This window comes from Sphaeramia orbicularis, chromosome 5 (genome assembly GCF_902148855.1).
Source record: "Sphaeramia orbicularis chromosome 5, fSphaOr1.1, whole genome shotgun sequence".
NCBI lineage: Eukaryota > Metazoa > Chordata > Actinopteri > Kurtiformes > Apogonidae > Sphaeramia > Sphaeramia orbicularis.
Window position 1 is genome coordinate 24,770,918 of NC_043961.1, and position 22,641 is coordinate 24,793,558.

Below are 22,641 nucleotides of genomic sequence, written 5' to 3' on the forward strand. Positions count from 1 at the left end.
TTTAAAAAAAAGAAAGAAAAAAAGAAATTAATCCCCATAAGATGACTCCTCTGTATTAATTTTTTTACTTCTTTATTTCTAAAAGTATGTATTTTGCCTATGTTCAGACAGTCTTTGAACACTGGCAAAATATCTTCTAGATTTCTAAAAGGCATTTTAGGATAACCTTCCTCTGTAGGCACTTTTTTTTCACTACACACTCACTGCATTTGTCATTTCCACATTTAAGCACAGTTCTTTATTGGTGTAGCCATATATGACAACCTCTCAATTTTATATGTATGAATAATTTCACATCCATCTTTCCTCCTCTTCGTTCATTGAAATGTTTAATTGTTGAAATAATCTGATTCAGACCAACAGAGGGCATCATAGCACATGTTCAGAATTATTGTACTGTCACTACTTTACTAATGCTTCATTTTTCCAGCCAAAGAAAACAAATTACTCACTATGTTAATAGCATACTCTAAATACTTTTTTAAAAAAGGGAGGGGGGGGCATTTAACTGAAATAATAACTAGTGTCTGACATAAGAATACGGCTGTGAAGTGAAATGTAATCTGTAAGTAAAATAAATAATGTTTAGAGTCATTTTACAGTACAAATAAAAAGTCTTAAACGTGTATATTGCGATATAAGGATAAAAAAATAAAACAAAATAAAAAATAAAGTATTTAAAGATACCCCCTCCAATTGACAAGTTATCCTTCCATGTTATGTATTATTATGTGCTGGTGAACTAGACGATTTATTTTAAAATACAATTAATTTTCCATTTTATATATATATAGTAATTCTGGAATACTGTGACAGTAAACATAGCTTTTTAACAGAGGGAATGTAATGTTTTATCCTCAAATTTTTGGCAAGTGCCTGAGGGTGTTTTTAGTAAAGTATGATTGGAAAAGCAGCTCAGGGACAAATGTTGTGTCCATGACATAATTTAAGGTGTTCCTGCACATTCAGGCTTCTGGGATGACCAGCCAAGTTGCCTATTTAAGGAAACCCATAGCCTTACAGCAGAAACACTGGCTTCAAAATCTGCTCTGCATTTGCTCACAATTCTCTCCCCATGTTTCCGCTCTCCTCCATACAGAGCCTCCTCTAAATGTTTAGGGCCTTTTCTCTAAATAAGGCAGCCTTATCATAGTTCCTGTCATTTCTGCCTTTTTCCCAAACATCCCAAGCAGCGTCTGTGGCAGTGGCAAACCACAGCCTGTGCATTCTTTTGCCTTGTATGGAGAAACGGCCTGGCCTGGGATGTCTTTGTACTGGCCAGGCTGCCCTTTCCATTGGCTGGAGCAGAAAGGGGAGGGAACCACCGGGAGTCTGATTCTTTAAACAAACTTTTCAGTTGGACTGCCTGCTTCCCTTCCCACTGCTGTGTCGGACGTTGACAAAAGGAGTTTGAGGGACTCCCAAATATTTGTACCTGACGCCAAGGTGAGAAAGATTGCTGTTTTTTACAACTGGATTGGCACAGGAGAACACTCATAGAATTAAAAACCTTATTGTTGATGTATTTTAAGAGTGTTTGGTTGTAAATTCTCTTGGTTCAGAGGTACAATGCTCAACTGTCAGCACAGAGAGTGAAGTGGAGGATAGAGTTACAGAGCTACTGAAGTGGATGTTTGATCCGAAGTACCAGATTCTCCTCTGTGCTGATTTCCATCCGCTGGAGAAAGTGAAAAGAAATGTGTTCGTAATGGAACTGTGTGTATGTGTGTGTCTTTAAAGCTGTAAGATTGCATGTTTACTTCCTTCTCATCCCTATGGTACATTACACAGAGGAATTTCTGAATGCCACTGACCCATTTCAATCTGCTTTTTTCACATTCCGTTAAGTCACACGCACAACTCTGATGTACAATTTTCCTTCTTATGAGCGATGAGAACTGAAATCCTCCTTCACCCTCTGTTTGTTTTTGGGATTCTTGGCCATTGGCCTTTAATCTTCACTTGAGTAGAGCTGACCTTCATGACCTAAAGCCTGGCTGAGGGATGACAGCCTGACTGTTTGCTGACATCAAAGTGGGTGTTCCTGCTGGTCAGAGGGACAGAGCGCCTTTGTCATCTCAAAGGATAAGAGGGGTGGACAGAGAACAAATACAGTTGGTGGTACAAGCCAAGCTGTAGCACGCCAAATACTTACGTCACTGAAGTCAAAAATGAGATTCTCAGGCTCTTTTATGAACAATGGTTGATTCACAGTGTGCAGAATGCTGCAGAGTTCATCTGTTCCTACAACACCAGGTTCAGTGAGGTTGAACATGTGATTTATTTGCACACCTTGAAACCATAAATTATGAAATAATCCCAGTCAAAGAAGCTTTTGACAATCCATCTTATTTATAGCTTGAAACAAACTTAATGTATGGTTAAAAACCAATCTGCCTTTCTCAGGAGGTAGGTAGAACTATGGAGCCACTGGAACCAAACAAAATGCACATATAAGATAACTCAATAGTAGAGACTCAAAGCACACTCCTCGACACCAGAGCCACTTCATTTGAAGCCTTGAAAATTCTCTTAAGATAGTGTCTGGGTAATTGTGAGAACACTTTTAGGTGGGAGAGAGAATGAGACTGGGGAATTCCTGTTTTCCTGAAGCCTTCATTTGGAGCTACTGTACCTACTTTGTTTCCAGCTTCCTAAGTGACTACCACACACAGAGAGAGAGAGAGAGAGAGAATGAAAGGGCAGTGAGCCAAGAATACACACCTTCCAGATTTTTTCACTCTTCTGGCGAATAAGATTACCGAAGCAGCCAAACGGTTATCGAGGGAATGGAATGACTAATCCAACATGTGTCTGTAGTAAGACAAATGAAAGGGTGAAATCACTGCTCTGAGAAAAAAACCCACAGTATAATAGTTGGTGCAAGTGTTAAATACACAGAGCAAAACAACAGAAGGAGTATTTTCTTCCTGTATAAGAGGAAACCAGCAGACGCATCCATTTTTGGACTTCACCACATTATGTAAAGAGTCTCTGTTTTATTTATTCATGGAGATGACGGACTCTAGAGAGAACCTGCGATGGTTGTGCTGCTTTGCATTGATAATAAAGTTTCATATTGCTGAAATGGCAGCATACATTTGCATAATGATGAGGAGAGAATGAAACTTTTACCTCGGAAGAATAAGATGGAGGGTTGTAACGTAGACGAACCTGCTCTGAGGCCTTTATGATGAGGCAGCACCACAGAGACATGGCCTATGGAAACAGACAGTTATAATAATATATAATAATAGAAGACTGCAAAGAGCTATTTATATAATTGTGTGGTGTGCTGTGACATAAATATGGTGTGAATGTGCGCTTTGCTGCTGAAATGTGTAAATATGATTGAATCTTGCAGGTTGAACATAACTATGTATGGTATATTTTCTTTGTGCTCCATGATTTTTATGTACATATATGATTCCACTCTGGTCTAAGGTTACTGAAAAAATGCAGGAAGTAGGTAAATTGTAATTGTAACTAACTGTGTATTAGGAATATAAGTGCAGCTGTTGCATTGCAGCTGAGGAAATGACTACATCATGTGACTTATACTGCCATATACAGCGCTCACATCGCCTCAGTGCATGATATCATCCTTCTAGTGCGAGTCATCAACCAAAATCACCTGTTCATTTCTGCACAAACCAGCCGCTCTGCCCTTCCTTCGTCAACTTCACCCTTGGGGCATAACACATTCACGTACACAAACGCATGACCAATCCTTGCAGACCTGAACATGAGTGACAGGTCTAATTCTGGAAAGATCAGATGCTATAACTGCAGTGAGCACTGTGGAGACATGTCATTTTCACACCTATCGCTGCACGTGACATATGGGAAGGATGAGCTTCTCACCAGAGGAAGGGAAAGAAAAAGGTTCTCCTGTTTGAGGCAGATGATTTCAGTATTTCCAGTACCTCCTGATTTTATTTGTGTCTAATGTTGTATATTATATGTCAGTTATATTGAGGAATATTAGGCAGTGTTAGGTGTCTTTACAATTTAAGATTACAATCCATTGTGAATACAGTTGTGATTGATTGGGGATAAAACTAAATAGTAAAATAGGTCCTCGGGACATAAGTTAAAAGAAACACTGATCTAAAGTGACAGCATAACCATGGATTCTAAATCTGCACAGGCCCACATCCACCCGCCACCATGTCAAGCAAACGTGCCAAGGGAAAGACCACCAAGAAGCGCCCTCAGAGGGCCACGTCCAACGTCTTCGCCATGTTTGACCAGTCTCAGATCCAGGAGTTCAAGGAGGCCTTCAACATGATTGACCAGAACAGAGATGGTTTCATTGACAAGGAGGATCTGCATGACATGCTGGCCTCTTTGGGTAAATACCATTTATTTTTATCAAAATATTTTTTAGATAACTTTTTTTTTTCTCCAAAATTTTTATATTGTAACAATCATAACTGTACAATTGAATGCACATAAAATATAACAACATAATTATGTACCCCCACTCTAACAGAGTTCCAACCCTGATGCACCTCATACTCTGAGAAAAATATGTAAACGCACACATCCAAAATCAATGCATAAAATAAAATAAAATAAATTAAAATAAAAAATATATTTAAACAAATATTTGAAAAAAACAAAATATATATACATATATCCTTAGTTACAATGAGAAATTATTTGTGTCCATCCTTTTAATATATGATAAGACAGGCTGCCACATTGCACAGAATTTGGCTGCATTGCCTCTTGTGGTCTATCTTATTTTCTCTAATGTCAGATAGTTCATATGGTCTTTGATCCAGAGGTTGAATGTCATTGGATTTCTGTCTTTCCATTTAAGTAGAATGAGCCGACGAGCTATTAAAGTTGTGAAGGCAATGATGTTCTTAAAATTATTGTTGAGGCATGTGTTCTGTGGAATCACTCCAAATATTGCAGTGAGTACATGACATTCTATTGGGGTTTCAAAAATCTCTGAAAAGAAATGAAATATTGGTTGCCAGAAATTGCTCAATTTGGTGCAAAGGTAAAACATATGTGAAAGAAAGTCAGTAGTCAACTTTAGTTTGGCCAGTTTTGCTTTAGACCAGTGCAGTCTATGTACATGTATGTATTTCTATGTCAGGTTAATGCAGGGTCATGAATGCAAATTACCCACTTCCTACTGCATAATCCCCCAGGGTTTAAAGTATGTTTAACAGCATGACTGATCCTCAGGTAAGAACCCCTCTGATGAATACCTGGAGGGGATGATGAGCGAAGCACCAGGTCCCATCAACTTCACCATGTTCCTCACAATGTTTGGAGAGAGGCTCAATGGAACAGACCCCGAGGACGTCATCCGAAACGCCTTTGCCTGCTTTGATGAGGAGGGATCTGGTGAGTCCTCTAAACAACATGAAACATTCAGTGGAAACTTATTTTCAGATTGCACAGTTCGATTTTTTATTTAACTCGATAATGAGTTTGCATAACATCCCACCAAAGGAAGAACACAGTTTTTCCTAATTCTAAAGTGAGACCCCATTTACAACTCATTTTAAGAATATTAGCCCATAAAGACCCAGGGCTAATTTTGTGGCAGGTCCCAAATGACTTTTTTTCCTCAATTATTAACTTTTCTTAGGTGATTTATTATAATTTATTGTAATATTATGGTCAATATTTTGCATTCTTAAGTGAAACTCAGCTATTTTCCTACATTGAATTTACTGATCAGGATTGATATCTATAAAAGTTCAAATTAAAGTTCCTGGTTATTATATCGAAAACAGAGAAAATGGAGGAAAAAGTGACTTATTCTGTATAATCTATCATTAGCTGAACATAAAAACAAGTGTTTCCATCCACTGTTATTGATCCAACTCCATGGGTTTTACTGGTGAATCAGTGTTGTAGAAGATGACTGTGTTTCCATGGTAACTACAGAGCCTCAGAATATTGAAATGGGTTATATCTAATGACCATGAAAAGATGACAAACTGTGTTTTACACCAATTATTTACATGTATTGATAGGATTAATAGATCAACAGGTATTTAACTTTTTATGTCAGTAAATGGTTTTGGTCACCAGTGGACGTTTGGGTCTTTATGGGTTAAACCAGGTCTAAAAAACTGTTTGTTTGGTTTTTTTGCTCTTCATATATACTGGAGATCTTTTATTTTTACCAGGTGAATTACAAATTGAGAGAAAAAAATAGCTTTTCCGTGAGAGGAGCATCGAGATTTATTGTTGTATCAGACAACTTTCACACCCTACAAATTAATACAATATTTAATTATATACAATGAAAGATGACTGAGATTAATTAAGTTCATGAACAATTTCAATACAAATTTAAAAACAATCACATTCACTTAAGTGTGTTATTTCCTCCATCCTTTTAAAAACATCTAAAGTCCCCAAAGTAACATGTACTGACAGTTTCAGATCCTTTTGTATCAAGGGGCACTGAATCAAAAAGCTGTTTTACCAAACTGTTCTGATTCCAGGAATTTGTACAATGTTCTGACCAGGATGTTTTAGCACATGTATGTACTAAGACAAAACGGAAACAGCCCAAAGAGAGATTTGTACATAAATGCTAATAAATGTCAGTCTGCAGACATTAAAAGAAGGAAAATTTGCTACATTCTATAGAATACAGTGCTGAGCATGACTCCCACAGCCAGTAATAAAATGTAAACACAATGGTAGACAGTATCCAGCCAGCTATAAACAATTTAATAAGCACATAATGTACATTTTTGGCACTTCTTTCTAGTTTTATAGCCCATAATCCTGTCTGTCAGTGGCTGGACTTATACTGTAGTTTGAAGAAACCAAGACAAGCAAAGTTTTCCTGTCTCATTGGCAGATATATATCACTTCTTTATATCTAAGAATAATAACATGTTGGTTTTTTTTTAAATATACAGGGTGGGGAAGCAAAATTTGCAATATTTTGAGGCAGGGATTGAAAGACAGTGTATGACCAATTAGTTTATTCAAAGTCATGAGAATTTATTTGCCACAAGAAAATGTACTTAATAGAAAATGTTTTTATTCTGTGTCCTCCTTCTTTCTCAATAACTGCCTTCACACGCTTCCTGAAACTTGCACAAGTGTTCCTCAAATATTCGGGTGACAACTTCTCCCATTCTTCTTTAATAGTATCTTCCAGACTTTCTCTTAATAGTTTTGCTCATAGTCATTCTCTTCTTTACATTATAAACAGTCTTTATGGACACTCCAACTATTTTTGAAATCTCCTTTGGTGTGACGAGTGCATTCAGCAAATCACACACTCTTTGACGTTTGCTTTCCTGATTACTCATATGGGCAAAAGTTTCTGAAAAGGTATGGATAATAGTGTTAGGTATGATTATGACATCAATATATGTTTGGTTTCAAAACAACTGACGTAGTGCCTGCTGAGAAAAAACAACTAAATGTTCATTGTAAATTTTGCTTCCCCACCCTGTATGTTTATTAAATTTTCAAGAGATATAACGTATGACAAAACAAACAAACATACATTTGGCTCACCTACACATTGAAATTCGAATTTATACAGACAAGAGAGATTTAGGAGATACAGTTTTGCTCATAAGTTTACATACTCTGACAGAATGTGCATGGGACGGTCATGGATGTTCCAACATGACAATGACCCAAAACACAAGGCCAAGTCAACCTGTCATTGGCTCCAGCAGAAAAAAGAGAAGATGGAGTGGCCATCGAGCCACTTTGGGGAGGTCTCAAACATGCAGTTCATACAAGAAAACCCAAAATCTTAAAGGAACTGAAAGTGTTTTGCCAGGAAGAATGGGCAGATTTACCATCTGAGAAAATAAAGTGCCTCATCCACAACTACCACAAAAGACTTCAAGCTGTCATTGATGTGAAAGGGGCCAATACAGAGTATCAAAAACTATAGTATGGAAACTTATGATCAGGGTCATGTGGACAGTTTCTGTTGTCATTATGATTTTAAAAAGAACAAACACATTTGTTAGATTATAAATGGCCTCACCCAACCACTAGCTACAAGTGAAAGAAAGGTTTTTGTATTATCATTCATGTTCTCTGAAAAATTGCTAAATAGTCACAAATTCTGCTGGGATATGTAAAGTTATGAGCACAACTGAATAACTGCATAATACAGCCACATGATCAGAGATCCACAGAAACACCAAAACATCAACCAAATAGCAGGGTGTCATTTATAGGATGGAGCACTCAGACCTATGATACAAACCGTCTTTTGAGAATGATGGAAATATTCAAGCCAATATATGACAGGAAGGGTTCCCATGTTTTACGAAAAGCATCATCTTTGCTGTGTAGTTTACACGTCAGATAGTCATGTATAAAGTATTCAAGTGTCACTCTTTGCCACTGAGCCTTAGATAGAACTTTATCCATTATCCAATTCAGAGGAAAACACTTTCTACCACAGAAAGCACGCGTTTGATGAAGTTTTCTTTTAACCCATAAAGACCAAGAGCTGCTTATATGGCAGTTCCAAAATAGTTTTTTCTATATACATACATTTTTTAAAGTGATTTATCACCATTTTCTATGATATTGTCCTCTGCATTTTGTGGGGGTTTTTTATGGAGAGAATCATGCAATTTCCTATATTTAATTAACTGATCATGTAGATGTTCATAAAAGCTCAGATTAAAGTTGAGGGCTAATATATCAGAAACAGACAAAACTGAAGAAAAGGTGACTTTTTCATCAAAATTTACCATTAACTCAACATAAACCAAGTGTCTCCATCCACTGTCATTGATCCAACTCCATGGGTTTTACTGGTGAATCAATGTTGTAGAAGATGATGATGTTTCCACATTCACTACGGAGCCTCTGAACATCCAAATGGGTCATATCTGATGACCATGAAAAGATGACAAACTGTATTTTACACCAATTATTTCCATGTATTGATAGGGTTAATGGATTAGCAGGTATTAAACAGTTTAGATCAGTAGATGGTTTTGGTCGTCAGTAGCTGTTTGGGTCTTTATGGGTTCATTTCATTCGTTCATTCATTCGTTTGTTTATTTTGAGCATTCATAGCATACATGCAAATTAAAAAAAAAAAAAATCCATTTATACTCGAAAAGGAGTGGGAGGAAGAAAAACTTATTTAATCCCACCCCCATTCTCATCTTCAAATAACTTATCATAATAACATTTTAAATACTCAGTCCTGTCCTTTGACTTCAAGCCAGCACAATGAACAAAATAGAACAAAAATAGGCCTATACCAAATTAGAATAAACTCATTTGACAGTATTTACATTGCATAACCAAAATGTGTGTAAAAAAAAAAAAAAAAAAAAAGAATAGAAACAAAGTACATTCCTGGTGGTGTTACCACAGGTAACAGTTAACTGTCAACTTACATGATAATAATTACATACCAACAAAGGCAAAAACAAAAAACTGCAATACTACAAGAGGTAAAGAACAGCAATAATTACATACCAACAATGGTAAGAAAGAAAAGACAAAAAACTACAATAGCACTAATGGTAAAGGGCAGCACACACCAGCAATGGTAAGAACAGTACCAGATGGTGATGGACAACACATACCGACTAGATGAGGAACAACAAGCACACATGAACGTTTAAGACAGAGTATTTATAGAACATCAATTTTAAGACCCTCCATCTTTATACAGGGACCAGACCATATTTTTGTATAGCAGTTTAAATCGGTGGGTTAAATTGGTCAGTGATGGACAAATCAGATATGCCAAGTAACAAATATAAGGGGCTGTTGTTTCCATTAGTAGGTAGAATCTTGTTAATTTCCTGCCCTATGACTTACCAGAACTGCTGTACTTTCCTACATTGCCAAAAACAGTGCGTAAGAGGGTCAAAATTTTTGAAATTTCTGACGGGACATTTTAGAGACAATTTGACAGATTAGTGTTGCTAAATGACCCACATTTTTAGTTTTAAATTAATTTTGCTTTAGATGGATCACAATGGATTATCCAAAACACGGAGCTACTTCATATTGAAATAAATGTTGGAATGGCAATCAGTGAAAGTTCACTCTCTTACTGTGTTTTGACCCAAGACTACCGGTGTCAGTTTTACACCTGGGGCACAATGGAGATGCATTAGGGTTGAATTGATGATGTTGGGAGGGAGACATGTGGGACCTATGCAGGAATTTAAGTTGCATAGCTCTCACTGGACTACACACACTCAGTGAATAACATTATTTTAAGTGACTCAACATGTTGCCGGTTTCTAGGTGTGATCCACGAGGACCACCTGAGGGAGCTGCTGACCACCATGGGCGATCGCTTCACAGACGAGGAGGTGGATGAGCTCTTCCGTGAGGCGCCCATCGACAAAAAGGGCAACTTCAACTACGCCGAGTTCACCCGCATCCTCAAACACGGCGCCAAAGACAAGGACGACGAGTAGAAGGAGAAAATGACTGCCTCGAGTCCCCGCACACACATACTGTTCAAACAAATCAATCCCTAGTCCCCAGTTTTGTGGACTTGTAGGTTTCAGGTTGTAAGTCATTGAGCTTCATTTTTGTGTGTATATGAGAGTTTAGGATTCATTTAAGATCCACAGAAATCACCACTTGTCATCATGTGAGAAGTGTATCCAAGTGTTTGCATCTCATGTCTACAGCAGCTTCCAACTCCAACTCAGTTCTTTTGATCTCCTGCAGGGAACCAGGTTTGACTTTTGAGATGTATCAAACACCAGAATGTGTGTGTGCAGAGGGCGTTTGGACTGCCAGATACAGTGCTACATACCAGCCATGTTTACATCCTCCAACCAATTAGCTACCAAACCTGCACAAGCACTGCAACAAGTCTCCCCTGTATTATTTCTACCCCTGTATGATGGAAAAATGATAAAGAAATTGATAAGAATCCTGATTGTGTTCTTTACTTGGTAATCGAAAGTGCAAAGTACTGCCTCTTGTTAAGTGTGTTTTCCTACAATCATGACCAAATAGTTAGATCTTCCAGTGTAAACTCAAGTCCTCCATCCCTTAGCTGGTTGTGTGTATTTGTTGAAGGATCAGGTATGTTTGTCTTAGGAAGGAATTCATTGATGACAATGCTCAGGCAAATAAAGGATGTATTTGTGCCGTTAAACCATACATGAAGTGTAAAATTTGTGTTTTTGTAAGTTATGTAATGTGTCCTAATTGATGTTTAATCAAATATTCTTCAGAGCAGCATACTGTAGTTGACAACCCATATTTTACTGTAGTTTCAGCTAAATACTACCATTGTATTTAACTATATGCAAAACAGATTTTCTACTGCCTTGCTTCAAACATAATGTAACATCAGCATAAAAATAAATTGGACAAATTCACTGCTGCAGGCTTTCGTTCATATTTCACCAACATGAAGTAAAGGTTAAACATGTATTTCAGTTGGGAATTAATCTTTTTTAAGAGACACTGCTACAAAAAAGTGTAAGCTTTGAGCCAAGTACTTAGGACCTTCTAGATGACAAAGAGCTCCCTATGCTGTAAATACACTCGTACTTCATACTGAGATTAGAACCAACAGCCAGTATCAGACTGAAATAATATTGTCTCTTTTTTTCTCACTAATCAAAACCCAAACATAAAACATGACAAAAATAAATCCCTGGAATAATGTTATCTTTGCAAAGTACAGACTCAAACTACAGAGTTTAGCTCTCACAGTGCAAGCAAGACATGAAAACAGAATGTATGAAAAACGGATTTTTTATTTTTGTGAAATGCTGATACAAAAAACACATTTAGTTTAAGGCATATATTGCACAGACTATTGGGAATTTGTCAAAGAAAGGGACATGATTCCTCAGTCTAAATGTAAGGCACAGTATCCAAACATACTACCAATGGTCAGTCATGATTCAGAACATGAACTCTGAAAAAAGAAAAAAAAAAGTTTTTGGCAGCAGATAAAAAAAATTATATACATACAGTTTGAGATAACCAACATGCCAGTACATCAAAAAAACAAAAACAAAATAAGACTCAAATTATTTACATGCATTATCACATTGTCATTTCTGATTGAAGAATCAGCATGCCTGCCTAAGTCATAGCCAGTCATTTCCAGTATCACAACCAATAAGGTGTCGTCACAGTGACAGGATGTAGTATGAATTAAAATATTACTTTAATACTTAGTATTCTATGTGACCCAAGCCTGATATGACCTGTGGAAATTGAGGTATAAAAGCACATCAGTGAGTACCTGTAACAGAGATCCTCTAGACATGCACTGAGCTGGCAGTGAGGTGAAACAAAAAGAAAAAATATATATAAAACAAAAAATACATAAAACAAAAAAATATCGTGCAAGACAGGTGGAGTCATCAGAGAAGAAGGGTTTTAGCAGTAATCTGACCCAACATGATTTCCTCTTATCTACTCCAGATCCTTGCACAGAACTGACCACGGTGGAAAAAAACAAAAAAACCCAAAACAAAACAAGACACTGGTTAAAAATGACAGTAATTAAGAAATCCCTCACCATTCGGATACAGTATTATTTATGTTGAAATCCAAATCTCCCTCTGACACTACTGATCAAAGATGTGCAGGTGGCATTTAGCCACATATTCTGGTTTACTGCTTTAGCTGACAGTTTCATGGAAACTACAAGATTATGACTGAAACTAAACTCTAAAGAACCCATTTTAAAAACACGAGTGGAAAGGAAAAAATAAAATGGATTCAGATGCTTTCTGGAAAAAAAAAAAAAATGCTACAGCTGTCTTCTAAAGACACTCTACATGTTGATAAATGTTTAACTTGTAATACATTCTGGTTTGAAATACATTAACCGAATTCTAAGGCCCCTGATTGGCTGGGAAATTTGGAGAATAAGAAGATAATAAATATAATAAAAAAAGGTACCACATCTCATTGCAATTGAAACAAGACCCATAGTGACCTCAATCCCTTCATCCTTTATCTGCAGCCCCTGCACTAGTAAAAAGGGGGCACCCAAAAAAAAAAAAACAAAAATAAAAACAACACAACAAAAAAGCAGATATAACTGCTTATTTTCAACACATACACTGAAAATACTGCCTGATTGTATAAGTACAATTTACTACTTGAACATAGTAATAAAATAAAAACACATCTGAATTGCACAACTGCATTATTTTCTCCTGGAGGGGAATGGTTGATAGGCAGCCAGTCTTTTGTACATTCAAGAGAGTCCAGTAATGCTACTGAAGAGGCCAACGGTGCTGGTGCTGAAAATGACACCGATTAGAAAATGGAGACTATTGTTAGTAGCAGGAAGGGGTGTTGAAAAATGGCATCAAAAACTTCAAACAATCCAGTTCATACTGTGGAATGTCCATTTGGAGAAATACCATCACAGTCTTCCATTCAGAAGATTTTTAAAAACAATTCTTAAAAAGTTGCTTGTCTCTAAAATATCCGTCATATCGTCTCGTCCCGGTTCGTTCTGGCACAGGCTTCATGGGAGATTGATGTGGAATATACAATCTACTTATATACAGTGTTGTCCAGCCTCCAAATACATAATTTATATTTTAAAAAAAAAACTAGTTAACTGTTTCACTCATTTGCAGACTATGTTTCGGGCCCCATGCTTTGGTGACGGGGGGCTTGACTTGTCCGGAGCTTTTTTGCCTGGTAACCATGTTCCAAGCGTAGGGTGCTACTGCCCTCTGGGGGCGTGTGCTGTTGGGGCTGTCAAGAACCGAGGGCAGTGGCTCCAGAGGAGGCGTACTGTGACCTGCAAGGCTTGGTGTGAATGTTGCCGTTGACGTCTGGGCTGAGGCTGTGTCTGGAGTGGAAGAACCTGGGGTGGGAGTGGGGGCTGAGACAGATGCAGCAGACGGTACACACTGGACTGTGACCGGGAATAAAGGAGACTTGTGCAAAGGCAGGTAGAGCTGGACTCCTACTGGGGCTGTGACAGGGGAGGAAGTGGCTGGGATGAGAGTGACGGTTGTGGGTGAAGCCGGGTTTGAAACGATAACGGAGGCGGAGTTCTTGGTCACATTGAGGACTGAGGCTGACCTCGGTGCCACTGTGGCGATGGGAGGACCTGGAGCGGACAGAGGGGATGAAATTGTGGCTGGAGCCGATGGAGGGGTAGCCGCCGACTCGGAATGTGACACTAAGGTTGGCACGAGGGTTGGGATGAGCTGTGGTGGGTTTGAGGTGGAGGGTCTCGCAGCATCCTTCTCTGGGTCAGTCCAGATGACTTTAATCGCCGGCAGAGGAGAAACCTTTGGGACTGAGACCAAGGCCGACGCTGGAGCTGGTCCGGAGGCAGCTGAGGACAGAGGCACTGGAGCTTTCATCTCATTTCCATCTGGCACTGGGACAGCCATAGCCTTCTCCATCAGACTCTGCACCCTGGACGGGTCCATCACCTGCTGGCTGTCCTCTGGAGGCGGTGTGGGACCCATGTCATTACTGACGGCACCGCTCTGAACCCCATCATTTTCAGTTTGCTTGAGACTCTCCTGGAGTCTTCTCTCCTCTTCCAACCTCTGCACGGCTACTTCGACCAGGATCTCCAGGGCTGAGAAGTCTTCACAGGGCGACACTTCAGGAGGAGTCGGGGGTGGTGTGTTGAAAAGGCCATTGGTGGGGTTAGCTGCCGTTGTTGTGCTGGGAACGCGGGCCATGCTCCTTTGTTGCTCCTCGGCTTCCCTCAGCAGACTCTCTGTATCCAGCTGCATCAGGGCCTGGATGGAGCTCTCCTTACTGGGGTAGGGGGTGCTGGTCAGAATGGCCGTCGGTGTGTTTCCCAGAAGCTTGAGGTCTAGTGTAGAGGCGGGGTGGATCACTGAGGAGAACTGCAGGGACGAGCCGGGGGAGGGATGACTCTCTGGAGTGGTGGGGGCTTCGCCTTTAACGCCAACTTTACGGGAGATGGTGAACTTTGTGGGGTCTTTGCCATCTTTGCGCAGCAGGTCGGGTAGGAGGCGCCGACGGGCATTGATGAACCAGTTACAGATCTGGAAAAGAGGAAGAAATTCTGATATAAACAAAACTGACATTCAGCGTTTACTGGATATGAACATATTAATGCCATATCTTCATAAACCCAGACAGACAGGCTGCACTGGTCTAGTCCCAATTAACAAAAAATTACACCAAACTGTACCGAAGTTCATACAACGCCCTTACATATAGACTTTCTTATTTTACTTTTCTTACATTTTATTTTATTATATCTTGTATTTATAATTTACTTGAGAGACATCTACCGGTAAAGAATTCCTTATATGCGTTTACAGACTTGGCAAACAAAGACAATTCTGATTCATTTAAACAAGAATTCTAATTTTCATTAGCAGCAGGATAATATAATTTTTTTTTTTTTTTACAGAATAAGTGAAAAAAATGAATGTGTTGGTGCATTACTATTAACTTGTGTAGTGTATTTATTTGTAGACAGATCGCACAAAGTCAGAAACCAAACCCGCCCTTTGAAGATTATTCTTTCCTTCTTGTGAAACCTTTAAAAAAGTATGAATTTGCCAAATCTGCGAGACACCCCTTGAATCCCATTCAAGATCAATAACTGAAGTGCTGCCTGTAATTTTAATACACGCCTACACGTCTTCCTTCACAAGGCTTTACTTACCCCCTCTAGTGGTGCAGCCTCCCACACAGAGGCAGAGATGAGAGCTCTTAGACAGCTGGCAATAATGAAGGTCTGATCTCAAATATGCTGAGCCACAGAGAAGCCAGCCAAAGGCATTCCACTGAACTGACTGCATAACAAAAAACCCTGTGCTGCTGCCTCATGCTGCTCTGTAATGCCTTATCTAATACAGCCTGACTGTTTATGCATGCTTGTGCATTAAGAGGGAATGCACAGTGTCTACTACTGATGCAGTTGAGTGAAAAACCAAAACTGTGACAGTGTCAGGAAGACAGTGTGACAGTGTCACCTGTAAGAGCCTTCTGGATTGGATAGTGACAAATGCTGCTGGGGTATTGTGTGTAAAAAAAAACAAAAAACAAAAAAACGAAGAGAGTTCTCAGAATCACAGATTAGCAAGACTAAAACAAACCCTCCAAACCATAAAATCTATTCTTATTTCTGTTTCTATTGTTAATCTTTAACATTCTGACAATATTGTTCACTTCACATTCATGCCAATTAAGAATGCTCAGTGAATGGGACACCAGTGTTCAGGTTCCATATGCATCTGAGTTTTAATGTACATGCATAACTCATGTACTTCTACATGTTTCTGTAATGTCAGGTGGCAATTGTGTAAGTTGTTCTCTAAAGGGAAAAATGCAGAAACTGCATCTACCACAAGCATCATTTCCTCTGACTGGGAAGTACCAAGGGGTTCTGGGAAATGAGAGAAAAAAAAAAAAAAAAAAGCCAGAACACTAGTCTACATTTTTTTAAAGAAATGATTTACCTCAGAAATTAAATGTGCGAAATGTTACATATTCTAATAACATTAATTGGAAAACAAATGACAAACGTGGTGATTTGCTGATGTTTTCAAGGTAAATGAGAAACTGTTATTACTCATATTATATATATATATATATATATATATATATATATATATATATATATATATATATATATATATATATATATATATATATATATATATATAAATATATATTCTGTATATATATCTGGTAGCTCTGAGACAAATATTCTTTGGACTAAAACCCATTCTCTCATTAATTCCCGAATTTCACATTCTGACTCGGACTGTATCTTGGAAACTTCAGCCAACCAGCATTTTTGACTTGATTTTTCTTTATCAGTGACTCACACGTGGTAAAACTTCACTACTTTTATTCTGGAAGTATTATACTGGTAGAATCAGAGGCCAGCGCTCACCTGCAGCACAGAGAGGTTGGTCTGTTCTGACAGGCTGAGTTTCTCCTGCTCTGATGGGTAGGCGTTGAAGCGGTGCTCGTACAGCCAGGTTCGCAGAATCTGCACTGCCTCCTTGGGCAGGTTGCCGCGGCGACGGCGCTTCCCCGGGAGCCCTCCTCCTGACAGGTCGAGTGGGGAGCAGTCATCGCTGTCCGACACAGCAGAGGAGTGCCCTTGCTCTTCAAGAACTGAGGAAGGAGGCGGAGAGGAGATGTTAGTACTGCTCCAACTGTGTCATTCATTCAGTTGAGTAACATCAGTTCTGCTGCACATAAATGTTAATCCATACTTTCTATAGAAATAGGGGTGTTTTAATGCAGTCAAACTAAACATAAAAACATATACAACTGTTGGAGCTATGTGAGCAGAACAGCCACGAAAACTTCCTTACATAAAACACTTAACAGCAAACAAATGAAAACCATTCCCTCTTCATTTCCGCTTTTACACCTCTAAAATTAAATGCCCCAAAGCTCTCGGTGGATCGACCACATAAAAACGATGCATTTGCGGTCTGAAATTTGGTGTGGTGGGTGTGTTTTTTTAATCTCTGGTTGGCCACTGGAGGGAATCTCCCCTCAAAATGGTGCTTGCCTGATCCCAGGGGTTGGCCACAGAATGCAGTAAATGTCTTTCTCTGGGGCAGGGTGAAACCTGACCCCCAGGGCTGCGCCTGTCTTCACAAAGGAGATTGTGTGCATATCAACATCACAGTAGCCAGTGGCCCAGGAATCTATTGACCATGCAAAGGAGGCCGTTTTCACCTCATGCTAGTTCAGCTAAAGACTGCTGCAGTAGGCGACAAATCTTCAATGCATTCCACTGTAATGAGGGATGTTACACACTGCTTGGGGGGAAAAAAATTGAACTAATTACTTAAATTTTTTATTTTTTTTTAGATTTTGTATGATGCCAAATTGGGTTCAATCTGATGCCTGAAGTGGACAATAAAATACAGTATAAAGATGACTAAGATTTTTCAATATTTACTTTTATCAAGAGTTAAATGGCAAAAGCTGAAGTTAAATAAATGGTTTGCTTTTTTTTTCTTCTTTTTTTGGGGATTTGGTAGGTTTGTTGTATAATTTGTTTGCATATGTTGTGTCTGTGTGGCTCCCTATGTATGGGTGCATGTTTGTGTAAACATATAATATGAAATAATAAAAAAAAGATTATAAAAAAGAAAAGAAAAAAATCTTCAACAACAAATCAGATCATTCCTTAAACACACTCATCCATGACAGGATTTTCACTTCATTTCTAGTCTTACAATAAAAAAAAAAAGAAAAAAGAAAGTTGAATTATTGGATAGACATTTAAGCATCTGTTATAAAACATCTACATCCAAAAACAATATGGTATTGATTTAGTAAATAAAGCCAAGATGTCAGGTTTGCATCAGCACCATGCAACTTTGAGCCTCTCTCAGGCTGTCAGACTTTTTGTTTACAAACCTCCCCTCCAGCAAAACACAGTAAATCTGTGCCCTGAGGACGGGGCTGCACAGATACTCCACTATTCTGCAGATAAACTAAGTAATCCTTTCTAACAGGTTTAAAAGTTTAACAGCTGACCAAACTTTGGGATCCAGAGGTTAGTTTTTGGGAGTCTGACCTTTGGGATTAGCCTGCCACTGCAGCTCCATGAGAACGTCATACCTAAAGTAAGTGTAATGTTAGACGTGCATCAACTCAACATAATGCAAAAAAAAAAAAAAGCTTATATTTAAAGTGCAGGAAAGCAGGGGGAATGCTGGGTAAATGAGCCATCTGCGGCGCACAAAGGAGTCGGATGGGAAACGCACAACCTCCCGCATGTCGCTCCGCCAGATGGACACCATGCCTGATAACTAGCTGGCTAGCTGTCCCTCCAAATTTACACACACGCTGCATTTGCTAACAACAAAAGCCCACATTCCAGGCAAAACCAACAGGGAAGACACTGCGGCTTCAGCCACGCACACTTCGTGGACGTTAAAACGTGCGTGGCAATATTAAAAAAACAACAAACAAACCAAACCAAACCAAGCTCACCTCGTTTGATTGCCTTCATTCTTTGTTGATGCCTTGAAAACACGCAGCTGTCCAAGTTGCTGCTGTACAAAAGCAGCGATGGTTGACACAACGGCACTTTCTTCCAAGACGCTTTAGGTGTTGCTTCTTCTCAAAACCCACTCCAACCGCTCCGTTTTCGGTTTCCCACGAACCCCTAAATCCTTAAACCGCAGCTCTGGTTTCCATTCTAATCCTATTTTTCGCCTTTAGATGGATGTTTTGTGTTTGTGTCGCTCGTGCCTGTTACCTGCACGTCGCAGCGCCAGCTTTTCAGCAATCTTGACAGACGCGGCCACGCCCCCTTCCCCCGCCTTCCAGCCAATCAGAGCGCTCCTTTACACCTCCTGGGCAGCTGTTATCCAATCAGGAAGCACCGCTGGAACGCAGACAGGCCCTGTGTCATCTTGACTGACGTGGGACCCATTTCATTCAAAACGTAGCCCAGTCATTGAAACAATTATAATCGTAGAAAAATATCTAAAACAACAAAAATACACAGTTTATTTATAATTTCCTGCACATTTACCAGTGTGTTTATGGATATGTGTGGGATAAGGCAGAGTATGTGGAAGACTTTACATAACATTGAGTAAAAATGTTGTTGTTACATAAATCAGAGACGTGGCCTGCTGATCATATTTGACTGCTTCAGAGTGTTTGCACACAAATATGTCAACTCACATGCTCAAGAGTCAGATTGCAGCTTTTGTCATATTATAGCTTTATTATTTTACTCTGGATTTGGCTCCAGGCTGGTGTTGCAGAGGTGTTTGTCAGACTCTTTCATTTCTGTCTCAGGTGGATTCCTTCAGCAGAAAGAGTGTGGGATGAAGAGTTCAGATTTCACTGAATCATAAACACAACACAGGGTGGGAACGGGCATGTTGGAGTCACTTAAACATACCCTGTGTCAAAGTGTCTGTATGCATATCAAACCAGAAATTGAAGAATTTGCAGCAAAAATACAGATCAGTGCAGCTCTTCAGCTTTTACTAACCTCTAAACCACAGGTGTCAAACATGCGGCCCAGGGGCCAAATGCGGCCCCCCAAAGTGTCCAGTCCGGCCCTGGGGATGAATTTGTGAAATGCAAAAATTGCACTGAAGATACGAACAATCCTTTTAGTTCAGGTTCCACATTCAGACCAATTCAATCTCAAGTGTGTCAGACCAGTAAAATACTATCATAATAACATATAAATAATGACAACTCCAAATGTTTCTCTTTGTAAATGTAAATATTTTCATGTATTTACTCTAAAACAAAGTATAATTTTGCAAAAAATGCGAATAACCTGAAATGTCTTAAGAGAAGTAAGTATAATTTTAACAATATTCTGCCAGTTAGTAAATGAATATTGATAAAATTACACTTATTTTTTCAGTTTGTTCATGTTAGTCACATCGTTTGAAAGAATAGTTTGTAGATGTAAACCTTTTCATAATGTAAATTTACTCTTTTTACTCTTAAACATAGAGAAAAGTTTGGAGTTGACATTATTTATATATTACTATGTAATTATTTTACTGGTTCAGCCCATTTCAGATCAAATTTAGCTGAAAATGGCCCCTGAACTAAAATGAAATTGATACCCCTGCTCTAAACTATTTATATTTACAATTCCAGATGTGAGATATTCAGTTTGCAGAATGTTTCCTACACATATTGTCACATCCATATACGTGCAAGTAGGTTAAGCTTGTAAGTTGTTTGTGAAGTTTGTGTTAAATGTCTGTATGTTCAACAGTCCTTTTAGTTCAGGTTCCACATTCAGACCAATTCAATCTAAAGTGGGTCAGACCAGTAAAATACTATCATAAGAACATATAAATAATGACAACTCCAAATGTTTCTCTTTGTAAATGTAAATATTTTCATGTATTTACACTAAAACAAAGTATAATTTTGCAAAAAAATGCAAATACCCTGAAATGTCTTCAGAGAAGTAAGAATATTGTTAAAATTATACTACCTGTTATTAAATGTTTTGTGTGTTTGTAGACCCACTGTAAGTTATAATGTACACATGTAAATGATAAACTGAAGCAGAATATTGATAAAATTACACTTATTTTTTCAGTTTGTTCATGTTATTCAGATCGTTTGAAAGAATAGTTTATAGATGTAAACCTTTTCATAATGTAAATTTACTCTTTTCACTCTTAAACATAGAGAAAAGTTTGGCGTTGACATTATTTATATATTATGTTATTATTTTACTGGTTCGGCCCACTTCAGATCAAATTTAGCTGAAAATGGCCCCTGAACTAAAATGAAATTGATACCCCTGCTCTAAACTATTTATATTTACAATTCCAGATGTGAGATATTCAGTTTGCAGAATGTTTCCTACACATATTGTCACATCCATATACGTGCAAATAGGTTAAACTTGTAAGTTGTTTGTAAAGTTTGTGTTAAATGTCTGTATGTTCAACAATATGCCTTGTCATGTCTTTGTCATTTTGCATAAAAATGTTGCATTATGGTGAAAACAATTAAACCTATATATAGATTGTAATAAGACGTGGACGTAAAAACAGTAGCAATGGATATGTTGCATTGAATAAGTGCAATATTCTGCGATTCTAATTCTTATGTAAATACATAGAGAGCTTTGCCACTTATTACTGTGATTATTTTTTGTGGTTTTTTTTTTTTTTTTTTTTTTTTTTTTACAGTTTTTTTAAAAATCCTGTTGCTGCTTTGACCAGTGTTTTTTTCTATTATGGGATCAATAAAGTTTCATCTATCCACCTAGTCATTGATGTTTTTCTAACTTTTAAGACAAATTCATGACATTATAAATTTGTTTGAAAAGTTAAGACAAATTTTTTATTGTCTGAAGTGTGAAATAGATATATATGATATATATAATATATATATGATATATTATGAATTTGTCTGTAAGTACATCTATCTATCTATCTATCTATCTATCTATCTATCTATCTATCTATCTATCTGTCTGTCTGTCTGTCTGTCTGTCTGTCTGTCTGTCTGTCTGTCTTTCTCTCTCTCTCTCTCTCTCTCTCTCTCTCTCTCTATCTGTCTGTCTCTCTCTCTTTCTGTCCATCTGTCTCTGTCTCTCTTTCTCTCTCTCTCTTTCTCTCTCTATCTGTCTCTCTCTCTCTATCTGTCTATCTATCTGTCTGTCTGTCTTTCTCTCTCTCTCTTTCTCTCTCTATCTGTCTGTCTGTCTATCTGTCTTTCTCTCTCTTTCTCTCTCTATCTGTCTCCCTATCTGTCTCTCTCTCTCTCCCTCCCTCCCTCTCTCTCTCTCTATCTATCTGTCTGTCTGTCTCTTTCTCTCTCTATCTGTCTCTCTTTTTTTCTCTCTATCTGTTTCTCTATCTCTCTCTTTCTCTATCTGTCTCTCTACCCCCCTCTCTTTCTCTCTCTATCTGTCTCTCTTTTTTTCTCTCTATCTGTTTCTCTATCTCTCTCTTTCTCTATCTGTCTCTCTACCCCCCCTCTCTTTCTCTCTCTATCTGTCTGTCTATCTCCCTCCCCCCCTCCTCTCTCTCTCTATCTATCTGTCTCTCTTTCTCTATCTCTCTGCTGATGACTTTGTAATTTCATGTGGACAGTATTTACAAACTTTGCAGATGCTGTTTACAACCAAACAGGTCAGTCAGGTTTTATAGTTTTTCAGACGCTCAAGTGTCATATGTTAGCAGCCTGCTCATA

General features: G+C 38.3%; 2 protein-coding genes across 3 annotated transcripts; one reads left to right on the forward strand and one right to left on the reverse strand.

Moving 5' to 3' along the window:
• The first annotated feature begins 1,295 nt into the window (after window positions 1–1,295).
• Window positions 1,296–11,348, forward strand: myl9b (myosin, light chain 9b, regulatory). Of its 2 annotated transcripts, XM_030133444.1 has the most exons (4): window positions 1,296–1,446; window positions 4,151–4,354; window positions 5,206–5,367; window positions 10,252–10,427. In XM_030133444.1, exons 2-4 carry the CDS (start codon window positions 4,171–4,173, stop codon window positions 10,425–10,427), a joined length of 522 nt encoding a protein of 173 aa, XP_029989304.1. In that variant the 5' UTR covers window positions 1,296–1,446; window positions 4,151–4,170. The 2 variants fall into 2 exon arrangements, with proteins under 2 accessions (XP_029989304.1, XP_029989305.1); XM_030133445.1 differs by lacking the exon at window positions 1,296–1,446 and having other exon boundaries at window positions 4,171–4,354; window positions 10,252–11,348.
• Window positions 11,349–11,714: 366 nt separating this feature from the next.
• tgif2 (TGFB-induced factor homeobox 2) lies at window positions 11,715–19,341 on the reverse strand. Its single transcript, XM_030133443.1, has 3 exons — window positions 18,931–19,341; window positions 16,859–17,085; window positions 11,715–14,990 (listed from the first exon to the last, which is right to left on the reverse strand). The coding sequence occupies exons 1-3, from the start codon at window positions 18,947–18,949 to the stop codon at window positions 13,560–13,562; spliced, it is 1,677 nt and encodes a 558-aa protein (XP_029989303.1). The 5' UTR covers window positions 18,950–19,341; the 3' UTR covers window positions 11,715–13,559.
• Between the last annotated feature and the right edge of the window lie 3,300 nt (window positions 19,342–22,641).